This window comes from Dama dama, chromosome 17, assembly GCF_033118175.1.
Source record: "Dama dama isolate Ldn47 chromosome 17, ASM3311817v1, whole genome shotgun sequence".
NCBI classification, from domain to species: Eukaryota; Metazoa; Chordata; class Mammalia; order Artiodactyla; family Cervidae; genus Dama; species Dama dama.
In genome coordinates, this window is record NC_083697.1 from 18,231,640 (window position 1) to 18,254,975 (window position 23,336).

General features: G+C 40.6%; 1 protein-coding gene across 2 annotated transcripts in view; it reads right to left on the minus strand.

Annotated features, from left to right (window-relative positions):
* The window catches only part of UGT8 (UDP glycosyltransferase 8), a 93,817-nt gene that overhangs the window by 53,623 nt on the left and 16,858 nt on the right, over positions 1 to 23,336 (minus strand). Inside the window, exons 2-3 of one of the 2 annotated variants that reach the window (XM_061164142.1) lie at positions 9,163 to 9,191; positions 7,171 to 7,994 (exon numbers count right to left, since the gene is read on the minus strand). In XM_061164142.1, coding sequence (XP_061020125.1) covers positions 7,171 to 7,992 — 822 coding nt within the window. In that variant the 5' untranslated portion in view covers positions 7,993 to 7,994; positions 9,163 to 9,191. The remainder of the gene's footprint in view (positions 1 to 7,170; positions 7,995 to 9,162; positions 9,192 to 23,336) is intronic. The other variant, XM_061164140.1, reaches the window with a different exon arrangement.

Here is a 23,336-nt window from a genome sequence, read left to right on the forward strand (position 1 = left end):
GTGTTTAAAAATTATGTCAGAGTGCACATTCCATTATATTTGGGTCTCTAAAAGTATCAGGAAACTCTTGCAAGCCTAAAATGCTTACAGAAGCAACTGATAAGCTATTCAAAACTACAGTGCTGCTTAGAAAACCACCGTATCAGTGAACTAAACAGTAACTTGTTGATAGTTGCAACACTGCCCAATTCACTTCCTGGATATATTCACTTAGTCAGGTAATCTGCTTTCTCACTACAAAATAAAGACAAAATATATGATCCACTTCTGCAAGAAGTATCTGCAACATTTTACATTAATGAATTACCGTGGTGGTGCAGAGTACTCTTTCACGCAGTTGTGTCCGACTCTTTGGTGAACCTATGAACCTAACTCACCAGGCTTCCCTGTTCATGGGATTTTTCCAGGCAAGGATACTGGAGTGGGTTGCCATTTTCTCCTCCAGGGGATCTTCCCAACCCAGGGACTGAACCTGCGTCTTCTGCATCTCCAGTATTTGGCAGGTAAATTCTTTACCACTGAGCCACCTAGGAAGCCTATGAATTCCCATAGGGAATCTATTATTTATGCCCAAATATCATGCTGTGGTGAATCTTTCCTCTAAGAATTAGTAGTTGAAACTAAATCATCCATCTCTTCCAAATGTTATAGTTCTCAATCTTCTGATCCCTGCATAGCTACCAATATAGCACAGGAATAAAGACACCCTAAAAAATTATTTGTAAGCAACAGTATCCAAAATTAAGAACCAACTATAAAATATATATATATAGAGAGAGAGAAAGAGATTAAATTATACTTACTTAAAAGAGGACAATTTAATCAATATAATAGTTATCATCCTATGTCTAGCTTTATATTTCAATAAATAATTTATAAGCAACATACTATTTAAATAGCCTTCAGTTCAGTTCAGTCGCTCAGTCATGTCTGACTCTTTGTGACCCATGGACTTCAGCATGCCAGGCTTCCCTGTCCATCTCCATGATTTTTCATATTTGCTGCAACCCTGGATCAGTCTGTTAGCCCCAGGGACTGTGGTCCCATAACTCAGTCTAGACATTCATTCACTCTTGAGGAAGTCAGCTTTTCATTTCCATATGTAATAATAAGAAAAGGCTTCTAGGTGACTCAAAGAAAACTACATGTAAAAAGCCACTGTTTTGTTCCTCAGTTTTATTCTTCTCATAACCTGATCTGCTCACAAGTGGGTTAATCTAATGAATCTGTTGCACAATGTCTCTTTCCCCCGCCCAAGCCTTTCTCTGTGAGGAAGTTCTGGCAAATGACAAAATGAACAGCAGTGAGTATCTCATGACCCTGTCCTTGCTCTCTGGCTCTTTCTTATCTCTGTTCATCTTTTTATCTCATCTGTATCTCTCCCCAGGACTGTTTCCCTAATTTTAAAAAAATGTCTGTACAAATGGTGCAATGAAAATGCCTTTCATACCCCTAGCCTGGCAATAAAGCCCCTCTGCAGTCCAACCAAATGAGGGTCATACCCTCCCAAGCCATCTTAACACAGCAATAGTGCCTGAGCACTGCTGGCCCTGCCCATGTGCATCTGGAACACAGTGGGGATCATTTAGCTCACCAACTGGGTAATGAACAATGAGGTGATCGCCTTTTCTCAATATCAGTATCATTAAGTAGCTATCTTAATTCATTACAATAATCTGGAATGTCAGGTTACTTAATGGCTTTAATGGCTTCAATGGCATCTGAACATAAATTTGGAATAAACAAATAATGGTTATAATATTAACAATATTGTTATACTAACTGAATCACCTATTTTTTGGCAACTATTTCTATTTGATGCATTTTGCTTAATTTTAAACAGTTATTGAATGACTATCATTTTCCAGCCACTCAGGGTACAAAGGTTATCCACCTTGCTGTCCACCCTTTAAGGCATCCACACCCTAGCAGGGGAGAAAAACATGTGAAAAACCAATAATTAAGATACAATCTGTTAGGTGCAATGATAGTTCAGGGCTGTAGAAGCCGAAAAGTGGCAGAGATCAGCAGTTTAGCAGGGCTAGACCACTTTCTGCCAATGGGAAATCATCTAAAAATTATCACCTCAAACAGGTCAATTTTAATAATCAAAAGACTCCCTTAGTAAATGTACAATTCTTTGGTAGTAGTATTGTTATTACTTCCTAGTCAAACTACTAAAAGCTACAGTCACCCCCTATTAGATGTTATTATTTATTTCATCCACATTTAATACTTGAAGGATCTAGTCAAATGTGGAACTATTTACAGACTTCCTTCCTGGAGGAAGTAAACCTTTAAAAAAAAAAAAATTGTTCCTGTGTTCTCTACCACACTGTAACGATAGAGATAAGCCACAATATGGATACAGTCCACTCTAAACCTCTTCCTCTAAAGGGCATCACTCCTACTGTAGACCGCTGCTGCTGCGAAGTCGCTTCAGTCCTGTCCGACTCTGTGCGACCCCACAGACGGCAGCCCACCAGGCCCCCCGTCCCTGGGACTCTCCAGGCAAGAACACTGGAGTGGGTTGCCATGTCCTTCTCCGATGCATGAAGGTGAAAAGTGAAAGTGAAGACACTCAGTCGTGTCTGACTCTCAGCCCCATGGACTGCAGCCCACCAGGCTCCTCTGTCCACGGGATTTTCCAGGCAAGAGCACTGGAGTGGGCTGCCATGGGTCTTGTTAAAATGTTTGACCACACGCTCCTTTCAATTAACTTAGGAAAATATCCCGCGCTCACAAAGAACTAAAGGAGCGATTCAGATCAAAGATACGGTCCAAAGGCGAAGTGGTGAGAAATTCACTTGGAATCGCCACTGAATGAGGAGATCTGGGTAAGCTCCGTGGAAACGGCGGGATCTCTTACAAGTCCTGGAGAGGTATTCCCGCTCCAGGGGCTCGAACCGGCCGACGGCAGAGCAGGGGAACCCCGTGCCTACGCGTACCCAGGTGCAGCCAGCCCCTCAGCAGAGGTCCCCCAGCCCCTCCAGCAGCCGCGGGCAGCGCTGGCCACACGCGGGGTCGCGCTAGCCAGGCCAGGCCCCGAGGCCCCCCGACTCCCGCCGGTGCCCCCCAAGGAAGCCGCTCGGCGGCCGGCACTCCGCCTCACCGTGACTCCCTGCCCATACCGCCTGCAGAAGTGGTGTGATGAGTCAGGCACATACGTTTAGAAATCATTATGTTATGAGTGCAGACAATTTCTTCACTCTACACCAAGACAACATTTTGTAATCAAAAGGATTTGGATTTTGGCTGATTTCTATCATTAAACCTCTGAAACACAAATGCAAGTCTCTCAGTCACGCACGACTCTTTGACTCTTTGCAATCCACCGACCGTAGCCCGCCAGGCTCCTCTGTCCGCTGGTTTTCCTAGGCAAGAATACTGGAGTGCGTTGCCATTTCTTTCTCCAAGGATGGGTACAAATGGCGTGATCTGACTCCCATATTAAGTCCTCACAATCTTTGAGCTATCAAATAAAGATTAGTGAAATTGTCTCTGCATAATTTTGAATAAATTATGCTTCGTCGCTCAGTCGTGTCCAACTCTTCGCAAGCCCGAGGACTGTAGCCCGCCAGGCTCCTCTGTCCACCGGCTTCTCCAGGCAAGAATACTGGAGTGGGCTGCCATGCCCTTCTCCAGAGGAACTTCCCGACCCACAGACTGAACCCAGGTCTCCTGCACTGCAGGCAGATTCTTTATGGTATGAGCTACAGGGAAGTTCCTTGAATAAGCTATAAATGCGTAAATGAGTAACGAGAGATACAGGCATCTTGACAAAATATCTAATTCATGGCAAAACAATCCATGTTTCACCTGGCTTTGTGGCCTGGATGAGACACTCAAATTCTTTTACTCTCATATGTGACAAATGAATGGGTCACTTCCTGTATTTTGAGGTGGAAAAGTGCAGCTGAACTAGATGCTCTCTAGAGTTTGTTTAGGCTCAGACATTGTGAATGCTTCGGAAAAATGTCCTTTAGACATTTTTCTCTACCTTTTTATCCCAGGTTGTGAAAAGAAATCTCACTGTCAAATCATTTCTAGACATCTGGAAAACTTAATCCCCTACCAGTGTAAGACACCAAGGCAGTTAACAGTTAAGCCGTTATTAGTGAATGGTGTGTTCTAAGAGGCCACTCGCTGGTCTCTGTTATCTTACCATCACAACTATGACCTGTAAATAATACAGGCATTTCAGAAACTCATTAACTTTTAGTATGCTGAGGTACAGTTTATTTTATCAAATCTACTAGAGAAATCTCAATAGAAATGCACGTGTTCCAAAGCACATAAAACCTCACTAGGGTAGGGAATATATGAATGAATAAGACCCACCATTCTTCAAAATTCTCCCTATTGAAGAACTTTGTAAATGGAACACTGAAGTGAAAATGGCCCTTCACACTTTATAACCTCACAGATTTTCAATGATAATGATATACTTATCCCTCATGCTTCAGTGGGTAAAGAACCTGCCTGAATGCAGGAGACACAGGAGAAACGGGTTTGATCCTTGGGTTGGAAAGATCTCCTGGAGGAGGAAATGGCAACCCACTCCAATATTCTTGTCTGGAGAATCCCAGCAATAGAGGAGTCTGATGGGCCGTAGTCCAAGAGGATGCAAAAAGTCAGACACGACTGAGCACACACACACAATATACTTATCTAGGTTCACATACATAACACATACTCATGCCAGATGTGATATTTCTGAGTGTGGCATCTAACCGTCAGAGCCAAAGCAATAATTGTAGATAAGGAGCACATATTCAAAAGAATAATTACAAAATGCCCAGAGAGGAAAAGAAGAACAGGCCCACAAAGTGGGTCAACCCAGTGCCAAACTAGAAATCATGGCATCTCAGAAAACATCCTGGGTAATAACATTATAGGTAATAACATATAGATAAAAACATGCAAAAGCTGCTTTTAAAGTAAAACAAAGTATACAGTAACCCAGTTTATCCACATGGTGTATGTTCCAAGACCCCTGGTGGATCCTTGAAATCTTGAATAATACTGAACCCTATATATACCATGCTCTTTCCTATACATACCTACGAAGAAGTTTAATTTTCAAATCAGGCACAGTAGGGTATCAAAAATCATAACTAAAAATAAAATAGATCACAATACACTGCAAGAGACATTATGTGATGTGGTTTCTCTCAATATCTTATTGGGCTCTTACTCTCCCTTCTTGTGATGACATGAGATGAGACATGATCAGATGGAATAAGGTGAATAACACAGGCATTACAATACAGAGCCGTGATGACATCATCGGTTGTAGGTCAGAAGCGGACCACGTGGATGGATGGGGATTCGGGGCAGCGTGGAGCAGGACCGAGCTGGACCATGTAAGATATCACACTTCACTACTCAAAACAATGTACAATTTAAAACTCACAAATCGTTGATTTATGGAATGTTCCAATTAATATTTTCATACTATGGTTGATCGAGGATAACTCAGCTGCAGATAAGGAGGGACTACTGTAATGAAACCACAAGGACCCATGCTATTTTACTAAGCATACAATAGTGTTCTGTGCTTATAGTTCAAGCTGCTACAGTACAGGAAAAATGAATGTCAATAATTCCTTCTTCCGTATAACCAGGGGAGACAGTATTCAAACAAAAATTCAAAGGAACAGGCAAAATGGCAGAGCTCTGGTTGGGAAAAGATGAAGACTTGAGGGGAGCAGGGCTGATATGCCTGACATCAGGAATGGCTCAGTTCAGGTAGAGATAAACTTGCTTCTGGGACTTTTAGAAGCTATTTCTGAAGTTTGATTTTTAGATACTTTTAGGAAGGGGGTAATACATCACACAATGACTCTGAAAGAGACTAATCAAATTTTCAAAGTGGGCTTGATAATGGCTGAGACAGCCTGAGATTAACCTTTATCCTTCACAGCTGATGTCAGAAAGAACCACCACTCTCTCTCACAGTCTTCACAGCAATCTAGGGTTTATGGGTCAAAGTTCTGGCAAGTTCTATTTCTTCATGTTACATGAAATATATAAAGTGTTATTTATTAAATATGTTTCTAATGGAGGTGTGAGAGGAATCTACAGGCTATATATTCCAATCACCTTATTTTCCCATGAGAAAATTCTGCCCAGAGATTGCACTTATCTGACACCTATAGGAGAAAATCTAGACTGACTCTTCATCAAGACTCTGGCAGATTTCTTTAAATGTAGTGACCAGAGTTAGAAATGAAGACTTTGACTATTGCTGTGAGTGGCTGCTTTAAGAATTTTAAGAGTAGAAACGGCTGCAGTAGAGAAAAACAGTACAGGCCCTACACTTCTGATAAATGCCATCAGAGGTTGAGTTTGAATCCAGAGTCAACCTGAGGCTAGAAATTCCCCTACAACAGATATGCAATATAGCTCCTACAGGTTTTTTATCTACAGGTTTTGAGATACCTAATTGAAAAAAAAAAAAAAAAAAGCCAAACTAGGATGAAGAATAGAACCCAAGTGTATTTGCTGACAGCTCAGCCAGAAAGAAGAAATTAGGTTTGACTCAGAGACTAAACAGGTTTTGTTTAAATGTAATTAATTCCATCTTTGACATGAAATCACAGTGAGGCATGATGTCTTTAAATAATTTTACTAACTTTAAATCAGCATCCGAGTCTGATGGAAGTTACTACCTCATTTTCATTGTTGGACATAAACTTTAAGTGGTCACGACTGCTGAAAGAATCACTACTAACATTGTCCTACTTATTTGAGTTCACAGGACCTAACCTGGATGCAGAGACATGTGCTTGTGTTTTCTGGGGGAGATCAGAAGGAGCTCTGCATTTAATTAAAAGTGAAATCACTTACACTCATTAAAATGAACTATCTAACTCCATTCCTCTCAGAGTCATAACTTAATCAAAAATCTACTTCTCAGACAGTCTACTGACCATATGGCACAGTGGCCTCTTGGTGTTACGGAAATGCTCATTCAAAGCAGGAATGTGTTCCAGAGGAGTGGGGCACCCACAAATAAAAGGACCTTGGCAGGCTCTGTGTCTTAACCACTTTTTAGAATAGCATCTAGTATCCAGCAATACCCAATCCCCGCTCTTCTAAAAATCCAAGCTGACAAATGGACATTTATATTAAGAAAAGATTACCAAGGAGTTCAGCAAACCTTACTTCTGGTAGCGGGCCGGCCGGCTTGGTTAGGATTCCTCCTACATAAACCACATTAGGCAGGGTGGGTCTCGGGAACTCCAGGGCTACGTCTGTACACAGCATCCACAAGCTGGACCCGTGGACCAAGTCATACATGGACTTCCCCGGCAACAGGTTGTACTTCTGCATGATCCTTTCATATTTGGGAAGAACCAGAAAGCTGATCCCTATTCTGGAAATGAGGTAAACACCGGTGTTTTTCATCCTTTGCAGCAGGTTCATGTGGTCTGTGAGGAGTGAGTTAAACTCTGGGACGTAAGCCAAGGGGGCAGGAGCACCCACTTCAGCAGGATACCAAAGGCCGGTTGAAAATACAGCATATTTAACCCCCAAGAGATGAGCTATCACAAATCCACACATGTCATTAGGGTCGACCAGCAGCAGGTCAAACTTCTCCTTTTTTAGACCCTGAATCAGGGCGTGGTTGCCAACCATCATGTCACAGTTCTTGGTATAGTGATCCAGTATGTCAAACAGTTCGACTGCTGTCAATCTCCCAGAGAAAATATTCCGCATTTTGGACTGCAGGAAAGCATCCGAGGTGGTACTGTTAAAGATCCCTGGGTAGCGCTGGAGGCTGTAGTGATTAGATGGCGCGATGTCTCTGCCTTCAGAGAGGAGGAACACTGTGTGGTGGCCTCTCTCGTGCAAGGCCGAGGCTAGTGTCTTGAAAATGTACATATGGCTTTCAAACATAATTGGCGGCACGATGATGATTTTGGCAGCCTTGGCTATCCCAACAGCACTCCACAGGAGCATGAAATACGGAGTGTAAGACTTCATAGCTGAAATGACAACCAGAAAACTACTTAAAACAGACTGTAATCCTCACCATTCAAAACCATCACAAAGGTGCTTTTTCACAGGATCTGATGATCCAGTACTTTGCCTAAGGATGGCTTTAAAAAATTATCCCAGTATATGTTCTGTCTCTTCATTTCTGAAAGGTGTCTCTTAAAATACAGAATTGACAGTAAGACTGGCATAAACTGAAATAGATTTAAAATGTATCAGCTTTGGAACAACAATAGAGAACTCATCTTTTTTTTTTCAATTTGAAATAAAACCTGTAAGACTGAATTTGAAAAAAGATCTCTCTTCTTTGAATAAGAGCTATAAGCCATCTATGAAACATTTGTTTATCTTTTAAGGGAACATCAATGTTAATCCCAGGAAGAAGAGCCAAGGCTTCTTTTTTGGGGGTGTATCAGTCTGTATGTCTCTTTTTAAATCATTTTATCACAGCAGTAACACTCCCCAATTATGACTAAAGCATACCAAAGAAAGATTATGTATCAGAAAATCATTCTTTCAAGTAGTAATTCTATAGAAAATATGTTTTTCCACAGGAGAAAAAAATGACCTTTAGTGTGACTTTCTCCTTTATCTAAATACCCTTAAGTATCCTGGCCAACTCTGTTTATGTAATTTATATCAATTTGCTGACTCATTTCAGGGCATTATCTAAAAGAGAAACCTTTGATACAAAAGTTCAAGAGGGTTAACTGGATCTCAGTAAATCCTTGTGAAAGAGATGGCTGATGAGTGACTACGTCCTTGATTATACTTCCCATGTTGTACTTGTAACTCAGGTGCAAAGGTGCACTTGTGCACAGGATGGCTAATCTTTCTTCTGCTCTTCTGCTTTAATAAAGTATATACAATAGTTAGAGTCACCTTCTACCATTTTTTAAGAAATATCTATGTGGGCCACTGAATATGGAAACTTGCCCTACCTACCCAGTATAATTTACACTTGGATTCTAAATTAGCCTCCAAATAGGGAAAGACCTAAACAATAATTACCCATGAGAACTGGACTTTTCTACTTCAAAGAACAACTCAAAATAGATTTATATGCAATCACCAAATCAATATGTGTTTACCCATCATATATTAACCATCCTGCTTATACAAATTCCTGCCATCTAAACACAGTTTAAACAACTATACCTTCTCAACATTCAAACACTGCAAGAAACCTAAAAAAAAAAAAAGAAGAAATCAATAGCAGACAAATGATAGATTCTTCCAATACCAAAATTAAACTATAAAATATATTTCCAGATGCTTTTCAAACCAATTCCAAATGATACAATATCATTAAGTTATCATTACTATAACAGTAAACTGAAGTAACATGTGTTATAAACATATGAAAGCTTATGTTAAATGTTGCCTGAATTAATGTGAGACCTTTAAAAAAATAATTTGGAGCAAACACTGTTTCTATAGCAATGAAGTTCATTCTATAATTACAATGTCAATGAAAGAAGAAAATTAAGTAGCCAATCTTGGAGTAAACCTTCCAGGCCTTTATTCTGTGTTCTCTCTCCAAATGTGCCTCTCTGGTGTAGCCTTCCACCAATGGTGGTGGTGGTTTAGTTGCTAAGTTGCATCTAACTCTCGTGACCCATGGACTGCAGGCCATCAGGCTCCTCTGTCCATGGGCTTTCCCAGGCAAGAATACTGGAGTGGGTTGCCATTTCCTTCTCCAGCTTATTTTCCCAACCCAGGGATCACACCCGGCCCTCCTGCATTGCAGGCAGATTCTTTACCAACTGAGCCACCAGTGAACCCCAGCCTTCTGCCCTTGCCAAGGAAGAAAAGAATTAGGAATTTTGAGTAGACAAGTTATTAATTCTAAGAATGAGAACTATGCAGAAAAGTTATTTCAGCTGAACCGCCCATTGCTGTGACTACTGGTGCCTGCTACTGCTGGCAAGTCCAAGAAGACCAACATCATGATGGACCAATGTTAGGCAACTGCTCTGCCAATTGTATTTCACATTTAGCTGAGCAGATGGTGAGCATACTCAGCTCCTTCAGCTGTAGTTATAACTGTTACTTTAACATAAATCACTAAGAAACAAAAGATAACAGTAGGGAAACAAATGCTTTCACTGCATTTCTTAATTTTTTCTTTTAGTATTTTAGTAATTACTGCAAAGTAAAAAGAAATCACACAAAATGACTGTTTAATCACAACTGCTTATGTTCTAGAACCACACTGTCCAACAGAACTACCTGTGATAATGAAAATGTTCCATCTCCTTACCATCCAATATGGTAGCCTCTGGTGAGCAATTCCAATGTGATTAGTGTGACTAAGGAACTTCTAAACTAGTATTGTACTGAATATGTATGTGTGTTAGTCACTTAGTCATATCCAACTCTTTGCAACCTCATGGATTGTAGCCCAGCAGGCTCTTCTGTCCATGGGATTTCCCAGGCAAGAATACTTTAGTGGATAGCCATTCCCTTCTCCAAGGGCTCTTTCTGACCCAGAAATTGAACCTGGGTCTCCTGCACTGCAGGCAGATACCTGACCATCTCAGCCACCAGTGGCTGTCGTATAACAAAATGAGGTTAGAAAATGTACATACATTCTGTACATGTAAATTATAAAATTATTAAGAAATACCAATATTCATATGATAAAATATCTTCTAAAAATAATGCCTACTAGGTCGTCATATGTCTTCATGAAAAAGAAATGGTTACCAACAAAGAAGCATCATTTGCACAAGTGCGTTATTCACTATTAAAATACAAAGTTAATTATGAAGCATTACAACAGCACTTAAATCTCATAAACATCACCATTATGGATAACAGAATGACTAACACAACTACCAATAAATGGTATGATCCTTGCTAGTCCAGAAGAATCACAATGTATCAGTTGAAAAGTTGGACTTCATTAATATTAAAATCTTCTTCTCTGAGAAGATAATGTCAAGAGAATGAAAAGATAAGCAACAGACTGGAAGAAACATTTGCAAAATATATATATAAAAAAGGATTGCAAAAAAAAAAAAAGGATTGCTACCAAGACATGTAAGGAAGGAACTCAAATCTCAACAATAAAAAAACAAACAACCTGATTTAAAAGGGGTTAAAGATCTTAACAGACATCTCACCAAAGAAAATCCAGATATGAAGTAAACAGATGAGAAGATGCTCCACATCATATGTCACTGCTGCTGCTGCTGCTAAGTTGCTTCAGTCTGTGTCTGACTCTGTGCGACCCCATAGACGGCAGCCCACCAGGCTCCCCCGTCCCTGGGATTCTCCAGGCAAGAACACTGGAGTGGGTTGCCATCTCCTTTTCCAATGCAGGAAAGTGAAAAGTGAAAGTGAAGTCGCTCAGTCATGTCTGACTCTTAGCGACCCCAAGGACGGCAGCCTACCAGGCTCCTCCATCCATGGGATTTTCCAGGCAAGGGTACTGGAGTGGGGTGCCATTGCCTTCTCCCTCATATGTCATGAGGGCAATGCAAACTAAAACAATAATGAGGACTTCCTTGGTGACTCAGTGGTAAAGAATCTGCCTGCCAATGCAGGAGATGTGGGGTCAACCCTGGTCCGAAAAGATCAGAACAACTAAGGCCGTGCATCACAACTATTGAGCCCGTGCTCCGGAGCCCAGGAGCCACAACAAATGAAGCCCTAATAAGGCCTGTGCTTCCCAACAGGAGAGGCGATCCCAATAAGAAGCCCACACACCACAGCTAGAGAGCAGCGCTGCTCACCACAACTAGAGCAAAGTCCATGCAGCAACGAGAACCCAGCACTCCCAAACATAAATAAATAACTAAAATTATTAAAAAAAAACAAAGCAACTATACTGCAATAAAAAAATAATGATACCACTATATATCTATTAAAGTGGTCAATATCCAGAACACTGACAACACCAAATGCTGGAGAGGGTATGGAACAACAGGAACATTCATACATTGCTGGTGGAGATGCAAAATAGTACAGACACTTTGGAAGACAAATCGGAGGTTTCTTATAAACTAAACATACTCTTACCATGTGACCCAGCAATTGTGCTCCTTGGCATTTACAGAAGAAAGATGAAAACAGATGTCTGCACAAAAATCTGCACATGAATGTTTATAACAGCTTTATTTATAATTGACTAAACTTGGGGGTATCCAAGTACAGCACCTAAAGTTAGTTGAATAAATAAAAAAAACTGTGGTACATCGCTATGGTGGAATATTATTCAGCACTAAAAAGAAATGAGCTATCAAGCCATGAAAAGAGAAGGAAGAAATTAAAATGTATATTTACTAAATGAAATAAGCCTATCTGAAAAGGCTACATACAGTATGATTCCAATTATATAACCTTCTGTAAAAGGCAAATCTATGAAGACAGTAAAGATATTGGTCATTGCCGATGGTTGCAAAGGAGGGAAGGATGAACAGGTGGAGCACAGAGGATCTTTAGGGCAGTGAAATTATTCTGTAAGACTCTACAATGGTGTATAAATGTCATTACACATTTACCCAAACCCAGAGACTATCCAAACCCCAAGGGTGAACCCTGTGAAGCAGGGCTCCCCAAGCCCCGGGCCGAGGACTGGTACCAGTCCATGGCCTGTTAGGGACCGGGCCACACAGCAGGAGGGGAGTGGCGGACCGGTGAGCAAGTGAAGCCTCACCTGCTGCTCCCCATTGCACACATAACCACCTGAATCATTTCTCCCCACCCTCAGTTCCTGAAAACATGTCTTCCAGGAAACCAGCGCCTGGTGCCAAGAAGGCTGGGGACCACTGCTCTAAGTATGGACTTGAAGGGATGCTAATGTGTCAGGACAGGTTCATTGATCATTAACAACGGACCACTGTGGTGCAAGATGTTGATGGTGGAGGACGGTATGCATGGGTGTAAGGGGAGGATATGGGGGCTCTGTGTACTTCCTGCTGTGAACCCAAAACTGCTCTAAAAAGTAAGGTTTATTATTTTAGGGAACAATGTAAAGCAGCCTGAAAAAATGAAAAGAAAATCAACCAGACAATTTAAAAAGAGGGATGTGGATGCATCAAATGTAATGTAAACATAATTAAAGGGAAAATTATACCCTAGAAAAACAACCTGCAACATACATAATAGACATTTAACCTCTATAAGCGTTTTCATGAAGCCACTGTTTAAGGCAGGAGAAGACTGCTACTAATTGCAGACATTTGCAGATATGTTAAATCTCCAACAGTTGGAAACTGGTTAAAATAAACTGTGATTCATTCATACAATAGCCCCTAAAATAATCTTGTAAAAGAATATTTAATGGCATGAAAAGACATTCAAGATTTACTATCGATTAAAAATGAGGTTACTAAGCATGATCATGTAATGGGCTCACACTTAGCTGCTCAGCCGTGTCCTACTCTGCCACTCCATGGACCGTAGCCCACCAGGCTCCTCTGTCCATAGGATTTTCCAGGAAAGAATGCTGGAGTGGGTTACCATTTCCTCCTCCAGGGGATCTTCCTGACTCAGGGATCAAACCCAAGTCTCTTGCATTGCAGGCAAATTCTTTATTGCTGAGCCACTGGGGAAGCCCGCCATGTGAACTATCACTTTATATAAGATATATACATATAAATATCATACAGAGGAGTGATACGCACAAACAGCAGCGGTTTTTTCTGGATAGTACAAATTATTAGAGATTTTAATTTAACTTTTTCTACGTTGGTCACCTTACTCTTCTCTTAATAAAAATAATGAGTGTTATTTTTAAATAATGTGATAAAAAAGATCTCATTCACAGTAACAATAAAGTACATAAAATACCTTTAAAGTTAACTAAAAAACATATATGTTGGTTATTCTAAGTAAGGCAAGTTTTTCCCTAAAGATATACATGAAAGGAATACTAAGTGTACCACAGTACCATATTATTTCAATGGAACACAATATTCTAAAAAAGTCAATCCTTTCCATAAGATAAATAGACTGAATAAAGTCATCTCAAAATTCCAATGGATGGCTTTGTTTTGTCTGGAATTTGACCAAACTATATCCATGTTTACTTGAAAAGGGAGATTTCACTTTTGAAAATGAAACAGTAATGACCTGGGACGGAAAGGTAAAAATTCTGTAATTAAAACACTATCTTGGCCTCTCCTTCAGGGTCGGCCCACCCTCATGCCTCAGGGGTGTACCATCTTTTGTTGACCAAATAAAATTCTGAGCTGTAACTGAGCTGTTAAAAAAAAAAGAAAGAAACAAAGAAACAAATATATATATAATATACATATATTATATATATATATGTAGTACATATATACATAATGGAATGGTACTCTGCCATAAGAGAAACACAAAATAATGCCATTTGCAGCAACATGCATATAGCTAGACATTATCATACTAAGTGAAGTAAATCAGAAAGACAAGTACCATATGATATTATTCATATGTAGAATTTAAATTTTGACACCAAGCAACCTACCTATAAAGCAGAAACAGACTCACACACATAGAGAACAGATCTGTGGTTCCCAAGGGGAGGGGTGGCGGGAGGGATGGAATGGGAGGCTGGGGTTAGCAGATGTAAGCTATTACATACTGAACGATAAACAAGGTCCTACTGTATAGCACAGGAAATTATATTTAATATCCTGAGATAACCACAATGGAAAAGAATATGTAAAAGAATGTGTGTGTACATATATATATATATATATATATATATATATATATAACTGAATCACTTTCTGTACAGCAAAAATTAATACAATGTTGTAACTCAACTATACTTCAATTAAAAATTAAAAAAAAAAAAAACACTATGGAACTCGTCCAAGAATCTTAATTCAAATCAATGGTAGCCTATAAGAATTTCTTGAATATAACATGAGACGAAGGAAGTACCACAAGTAAATGAAGAAAGAACGCACTCCCTGTGAAGTGTTATAAAATGGCTCTATATTGGAGAAAGAAAATCACTAAAATTTTTACCTTAGACTTTCCCCAAAGTAAATTAGACTGAAGAGTGTCAAAAAAATTTTTTTTCTAATAAAGTCATTAAGAGTGTTGAGCCTTAAATGATATCTGGAAGGAAAAACATAATTCTGAGTATAAAGCAAAGGGGAAAAAAAGCCACTATTATTAGATTTTATTACTCTATCATTAACTATTTTTGGAATGTTTAAAACATCTGGAGCAGAGGCTTCCAGTCCAGGACGGCTAAGTGAACACAGGTGTCTCTAGTCCTTTCTTCCTAAAGTGCCTTTGGAATGACAGTAAAGTCTATTAAACGGAATGAATACCCCAAATCCCCGAGAACGGACATGAAGAAGTGAGGCGTGGGCAAGACGACCGTCAACAGTGGAATGGAGTGTGGACACTGTCTGTGTCAGTAATTTGAGAAACGCTTATTGAGGGATACAAAAGGATGAAAGACGTCGCAGCCCAAAACACACAGAGGAGACTGCAGTAGAGATGAAAATTGCTTCCAGATGGCTGAGAGCTGAAGAGGACGCTCTAAGAGCAAGAGCAGGGGGCAGCGCAGGAGATGATGGGGAAGCGCTCTCAGGGAAAAGCAGGGGATGGTGCACTTACCCCCAAAAGTAAAAGCGAAGGCCAGTTCTCCAGAAAAGTGGATCATCTGCCCAACGAGGAGTTAGAACTGGTGACCTAGGGTGAAGCTCTCCTAATGCTGGCCTGTGGAGGTGGCAGAGGGCTCCACACCCATGTACCCCAGAGGCAGCACCAGGCGCTAGACACGCCACCCCGCCACATGCAGTCTGGACTGCAGCCTCCCAGTTAGTCTTAAGGAGCTCAAAACTTGCTGAATGACTGAAAAAACGAGGCTTTTTCCTTCATGAAATTAGCAAGGATGTCACTTTTAAAGATAAGGCTCAGTCCCTGCAAAGGTACAAAGTAGTTAAACGCAGTTGGCAAAAATGTGCTTCCTGCTCAGAGCTCCAGTCGTGTCCAACTCTCTGTGACCTTATGAACTGTAGCCCGCCAGGCTCCTCTGTCCATGGCATTTCCCAGGAAAGAATACTGGAGTGGGTTGCCATTTCCTTCTCCAGGGGACCTTCTCAACCCAGGGACTGAACCCACGTCTCCTGCACTGTCAGGCAAATTTTTTACTACTCAGTTCAGTTCAGTCGCTCAGTCGTGTCCAACTCTTTGCGACCCCATGAATCACAGCACGCCAGGCCTCCCTGTCCATCACCAACTCCCGGAGTTTACTCAAACTCATGTCCATTGAGTCAGTGATGCCATCCAGCCATCTCATCCTCTGTTGTCCCCTTCTCCTCCTACCTTCAAACTTTCCCAGCATCAGGGTCTTTTCAAGTGAGTCAGCTCTTCACATCAGGTGGCCAAAGTATTGGAGTTTCAGCTTCAGCATCAGTCCTTCCAATGAGTATTCAGGACTGATCTCCTTTAGGATGGACTGGTTGGATCTCCTTGCAGTCCAAGGGACTCTCAAGAGTCTTCTCCAACACCACAGTTCAAAAGCACCAATTCTTCGATGCTCAGCTTTCTTTATAGTCCAACTCACATCCATACATGACCACTGGAAAAACCATAGCCTTGGCTAGATGGACCTTTGTTGGCAAAGTAATGTCTCTGCTTTTTAATATGCTATCTAGGTTGGTCATAACTTTCCTTCCAAGGAGTAAGCGTCTTTTAATTTCATGGCTGTAGTCACTATCTGCAGTGATTTTGGAGCCCAAAAATTAAAGTCTGCCACTGTTTCCACTGTTTCCCCATCTATTTGCCAAGAAGTGATGGGACTAGATGCCATAATCTTAGTTTTCTGAATGTTAAGCTTTAAGCCAACTTTTTCACTCTCCTCTTTCACTTTCATCAAGAGGCTCTTTAGTTCTTCTTCGCTTTCTGCTGTAAGGATGGTGTCATCTGCATATCTAAGGTTATTGATATTTCTCCTGGCAATCTTGACTCCAGCTTGTGCTTCCTCCAGCCCAGCGTTTCTCATGATGTACTCTGCATATAAGTTAAATAAGCAGGGTGACAGTATACAGCCTTGATGTACTCTGTTTCCTATTTGGAACCAGTCTGTTGTTTCCGGTCCAGTTCTAACTGTTGCTTCCTGACCTGCATACAGATTTCTCAAGAGGCAGGTCAGGCAATCTGGTATTCCCATCTTTTTCAGAATTTTCCACAGTTTACTGTCATCCACACAGTCAAAGTCTTTGGCATAGTCAATAAAGCAGAAGTAGATATTTTTCTGGAGCTCTCTTTCTTTTTCGATGATCCAACAGATGTAGGTAATTTGATCTCTGGTTCCTCTGCCTTTTCCAAAACCAGCTTGAACATCTGGAAGTTCACGGTTCACGTACTGTTGAAGCCTGGCTTGGAGAATGTTGAGCATTGTTTTATTAGCGTGTGAGATGAGTGCAATTGTGTGGTAGTTTGAGCATTCTTTGGCATTGCCTTTCTTTGGGATTGGAATGAAAACTGACCTTTTCCAGTCCTGTAATACTAGCGCCATGTAAAAATGTAAATCGGCACAAATGTTCTGAAAAACAACTGCCGCATTATTTTACATTTATGAAATGATCCTAAATCAGAATTGCCAACACGCATCTACAGAGATATTCTCTGCATTCACTTCTGATAGCTAACAGCCAGAAACCACTAAGAAGCCAGCAGCAAAGGACTGATGAAAGCATAGTGCATTTACAGAGGGATGGGATGGGGTGGGAGGTAGGACGGAGGTTCAAGAGGGAGGAGACAGATGCATACCTATGGCTCATTCATGCTGATGTATGGCAGAAACCATCACAGTTTTGTAAAGCAAGTATCCTTCAATTAAAAATAAATTAATTTGAAAAAGTATAGCATATTTTACTATGGAAAACTCTAGCACCATCAAAAACCATGCTTTCAGAAACAATTTTAATTTGAGAAAATGCTTATAACATAAGAACGCAAGAAACAAACAAAAAAAAGAAAGCAAGAAACACAATGTGATATATATTTTTATATATATATATATGGACTTTCCAGGTATTGCAGTGGTAAAGAATCTGTTTGCCAATGCAGGAGATGGAAGAGACACAGATTCAATCCCTGGGTTGGGAAGATCCCCTGGAATAGGAAATGGCAACCCACTGGAGTATCCTTGCCTAGAAAATACCATGGACAGAGGAACCAGGCATGCTACAGTCCATGGAGTCACAAGGAGCTGGACACGACTGAGCGCACACAGGCATACATACACATGTATATGTAAACATAACATGATTATAGGGCTTCCCTGGTGACTCAGAAGGTGAAGGATCTGCCTGCATTGCAGAAGACCTAAGTTTGATTCCTTGGTCGGGAAGATCCCCTGGAGAAGAGAACGGTAACCTACTCCAGTATTGCCTGGAGAATTCCATGAACAGAGGAGCTCGGTGGGCAATGAGGTCCATGGGGTCGGAAAGAATCAGACACGACTGAGCAACAACCACTTTTACTTTCACTTTCAAAATGATTATAGTAACAAGAAAGTAAATATCAAAACTCTTATCAGTAGTCAATTTGGATTGCCAGATTGAGTGATTTTGTCTTACTTTCTTAGTTATATATTTCCAGACTTCTGAAGGTTTCTACCAAAAATACATTGTATTTATAACACACTCATTCAACGTACATGCCACTTGAGCATGTCTTACTCTCATTTTCCCCTTGGAGAGTCAAGTGTCTTAAAACATCAGTCTCTATTTATTGGGCCCCACTTATTTCCCAAATGATTACAGTCTGCCACTGACTCCACCCCAGCTCTGCCGGATCACTCATTGTCGAGGGCACTAAATACCTTCTACATGTGTACTCAGTTGCTCAGCTGTGTCCAAATTCTTTGTGACTCCATGGACTGTAGTCTGCCAGGCTCCTCTGTCCGTGAAATTTTTCAAGCAAGAATACCGGGTTGCCATTTCCCCCTCCAGGGAATCTTCCCGAACCAGGGATAGAAACCTCATCTCCCATGTCTCCTGGATGGGCAGGCAGATTCTTTATCACTGCACCACCAGGGAAGCCAAAATATCTCCTAATATTCACTGAAATACCTTTCTTCCCCAGTACTTATCTGACTGGACTTCTCTTTCACATGAGATACTACTGATCCCCGACCTGCTCCGAATTTTCTCCTGGCTTCTGAGATGCAACTATTACTTGACTGTACCACCCTGCCAGAATACTGATGAAAATCCCAAATTCAAAGTCTTTAAACAAATTCTCAATCCCCAACCCAGGGATGGAACCCAGGTCTACCACACTGCAGGCAAATTCTTTACCATCTGAGCCACGAGGGAAGCCCCGATAGACAAGAGTTTGAGCAAACTCTTGGAGAGAGTGAAGAAGAGGAGTCTGGTGTGCTGCAGTCCACGGGGTCACAAAGAGTTGGACACGACTTAGCGACTGAACACAACAAAACAAATTTCCTGTTGCCTAGCAATCCACCCTTCCTTCTTTACATAAATTTTGTTATATAAAAATTATTTCTAGGGCCGTATGCAAGATAAGAAACAGTGCTAGTCTTAGTAAGTGTGCCCACCCCTCACCATATGAAAACCATCCAACATTTAAGTATGAATTAATTTGGGCAAAGCAACAAGAATATCTGGGTGTACCTATGTGTGTGTCAGTCGCTCAGCTGTGTCCCAACTCTTTGTGACCCCATGGACTGTAGCCCATCAGGCTCCTCTGCCCACGGAATTCTCCTACATGTCGCCTCTACAAGACACTCATTTGCAAAAGTGATCCCTGCAAGACTCCATAAATGTTTGTAAACCCCTTAAGAGTACCAGAAAAGATTAATTATCAATAGCTAACTTTTGTTCCTGCTCCTAAGCAACAATGGTTAATAAAGGCAGAAATTCAACACAAGAACACCCCATCATAACACTAAGATTTTAAAAGATAAGCAAGAGACTTTATGAATCCAGATAGATCCCATTTTCTCAAATATCAGAGTGTAACACCATGCTAGACCTCCAGCAACCTTTCTATTTCCATCTACTTATTTAAAAAGAAAAAAGGAGGGTGCATCACTTTTGACCACCACTTGAAAGAATCATTTCTGTTTTTTTTTTTTTTTCTGTTTAAAGTTGAATCATTAATAACTCTGAACTAAACATACACGAGGATGAATTATGTAGGAAAAATATATGAAAAACACAAAACAAAATTAGAACTCAGGTTTGGACAGCCTACCATCCCAGCAGCTCAGCAATTCATAGTCTAACATTCTAAACAAGAATTAATCAAAATCTTTTAGTGATAAAGGAAAAACAGGGCTTATGGGAAATTTAAGATCATGTCTGTACGTGGTGAATTGGGCTATTTAGAAAAACAAAGTGAGTGATTTGGTCCTCAAAACAGATCATATAGTCTAGTAAGCTGCATAGCAGAATTTCTTCATGCTTTTACGTTTCCTTGGCATTGAGGATTATGTGGATGGCAATAAGAAGAGAAAATATATCAATCATGACTGCCACCACAGGTTCACCTTGGTACTATATGAAATACTGTCGAGTAATTTCACCTCTCTTCTAAGCACCTTCTACAAGTTAAGCCTCAGAAAATGCCATCCAGTAAAACAAAAATAAGAAAAATAAATCCAGCAAAGTAAAAACTAATTGGGGATCATTAACAGTGCTTTTAAATAAATGCAAATTTATTTTAAAAATATATTTTCCTGTAGCATAATTTAAGTTCCCAAAGGGTAGAAATTGTAGTAGAAGTTGACAACTGTTTTATCCCTATGGCGTGACCATGTGGCACTCAATAAAGATTTATTAAATGAAAGACTGTGCTTGTGATTCTGAACCAGGATACATAGTTGGATCACATACACCTCCACCAATGGACTCTTTTTCGTCCTTTAATCTGAAATGAATGAACTTGTAATTATACCTGTTGCCTTATTTCTGAACAAAATTCTAAATCAAAAGCTTTGCCCGAGGCACTGGAGTTAGCTACCCACTTCAATTACGGAGAGAATTTCTAGGCTAATGTGTACTGCAATTGGAAAAAGTTATCAAGTCAAAGAATAGATTTCATTACAGCTTTTCCTTAAGTCTAGGGGTCTTTTTTTCATGTTATTTGTTAACTTCCTACACATTCACAGCAATGTTGTAGTGGCCAAGAAAATGACCATTTATTAAATAATCACAATATGAAAGGAAACTGGATGTCATAAATAGGCATATAAGAGATAGCCATGGCATATATTTTTCTTCTCTTTTCTAGTAATGGAATCCTCTACTTTAGCTTGGCTCATGGCCAAAAAGACTAAAGCCATTTCCCAGCCTCTCTAGGAGCCAGTTTAGCCACAAAAGTTAGTTCTAGTAAACAGGATGGGATAGAAGCAGAGCAGTACGTGCAATTTCTCATTTACGCCCTTAGAGCTTTCACTTTTGCTCTTTTGCCCGATGGAATGAGGACTTGGTAATGATTAACATCCTGGACCATAGAACAGAAGCACAAACCAGGAAACGTGTCGGAACAAAGACAGTTAGCACTGTGCCACCAGAGCATCGGCCCTGTCTGTTCTGCCCACTGTAACCATCATCCACGAAGAAACTCCTGATACCTTTCTGAAGTCATTATTATTTGCAGACTGTTTCCAGCAGTAGGGTGACCAACCATCCCAGAACTGAGGGCATTTCCAGGATGTGGGACTTTCAGCACTAAAACTGGGAATGTCTTGGGCAAACCGGAAGGAGCTGGTCATGACACAGCTTAAAATCTACATCTTAACATAAAACTCAGTAAACAGCAGCTTGTAAAGAGAGTTGTACTGTGTACTATGTACCTTCTCTGCATCACAGGCTTTATGAGCGTTATCTCATTTTATACTGAGATAAGGACAAAAATAGTTGTTCCCATTTACAGATGAGGAGAATAAGACTGAGACAAGAAATTACCTAGTATATTGCAGAGCTTCATATCCATTTTTAATCCACTTTCATCCCACCATTCGAAGACAGGAAGAAAGCAAAGCTAAAAAAACATATTGTGACTGTGGACAAAGTGGGGGAATACTCAGCTTTATTGCTATAGAGTTGTTAAACAGTCCAGGTTTGAACATTTCTCTCTCATATGTAAACAATATTTTGTGTTCTGAAGTCAATTATGACCATCTATTGCAGACTGGTTCCCAATAGGAAAAAAAGTACGTCAAGAGTGTACATTGTCAACCTGCTTATTTAACTTATATGCAGAGTACATCACGAGAAATGCTGGGCTGGATGAAGCACAAGCTGGAATCAAGATTGCCAGGAGAAATATCAATAACCTCAGATATGCAGATGACACCATCCTTACAGCAGAAAGCGAAGAAGAACTAAAGAGCCTCTTGATGAAAGTGAAAGAGGAGAGTGAAAAAGTTGGCTTAAAGTTCAACATACAGAAAACTAAGATCATGGCATCCAGTCCCATCACTTCATGGCAAGTAGATGGGGAAACAGTGGAAACAGTGGTAGACTTTATATTTTTGGGCTCCAAAATCACTGCAGATGTTGACTACAGCCATGAAATTAAAAGACGCTTACTCCTTGGAAGGAAAGTTATGACCAACCTAGATAGCATATTAAAAAGCAGAAACATTACTTTGCCAACAAAGGTCCGTCTAGTCAAGGCTATGGTTTTTCCAGTAGTCATGTATGGATGTGAGAGTTGAACTATAAAGAAAGCTGAGTGCCAAAAATTGATGATTTGAACTGTGGTGTTGGAGAAGACTCTTGAGAGTCCCCTTGGACTGCAAGGAGATCCAACCAGTCCATCCTAAAGGAAATCAGTCCTGAATACTCATTGGAAGGACTGATGCTGAAGCTGAAACTCCAATACTTTGGCCACCTGATGCGAAGAGCTGACTCATTGGAAAAGACCCTGATGCTGGGAAAGACTGAAGGCGGGAGGAGAAAGGGATGGCAAGGGATGAAATGGTTGGATGGCATCACTGACTCAATGGACATGAGTTTGAGTAAACTCTGGGAGTTGGTGATGGACAGGGAGGCCTGGAGTGCTGCAGTTCATGGGGTCACAAAGAGTCAGACACGACTGAGTGACTGAATTGAACTGTGATTTGCAAGTAAACTACTAAAGCAAGGAGACTCCTAAAATCACACTATGAAATGGGAACACCATGACTTGGGGTGGGGGCTAGTGGGGAGATAATTCAGAAAATTAAGGTCACTTACTCTTGGTGAATGTTCCCTCCCACCCCCACCACACACCACCCCCCCAAAGATAAAGCAGTGATCTGGTGACAATCTGGCATCTTTAATTAATTAAGAGTGCAATCTGGGTGAAAATCCTATATATGATTGGCAACTGGCATTTAATAAAGAGAGGTA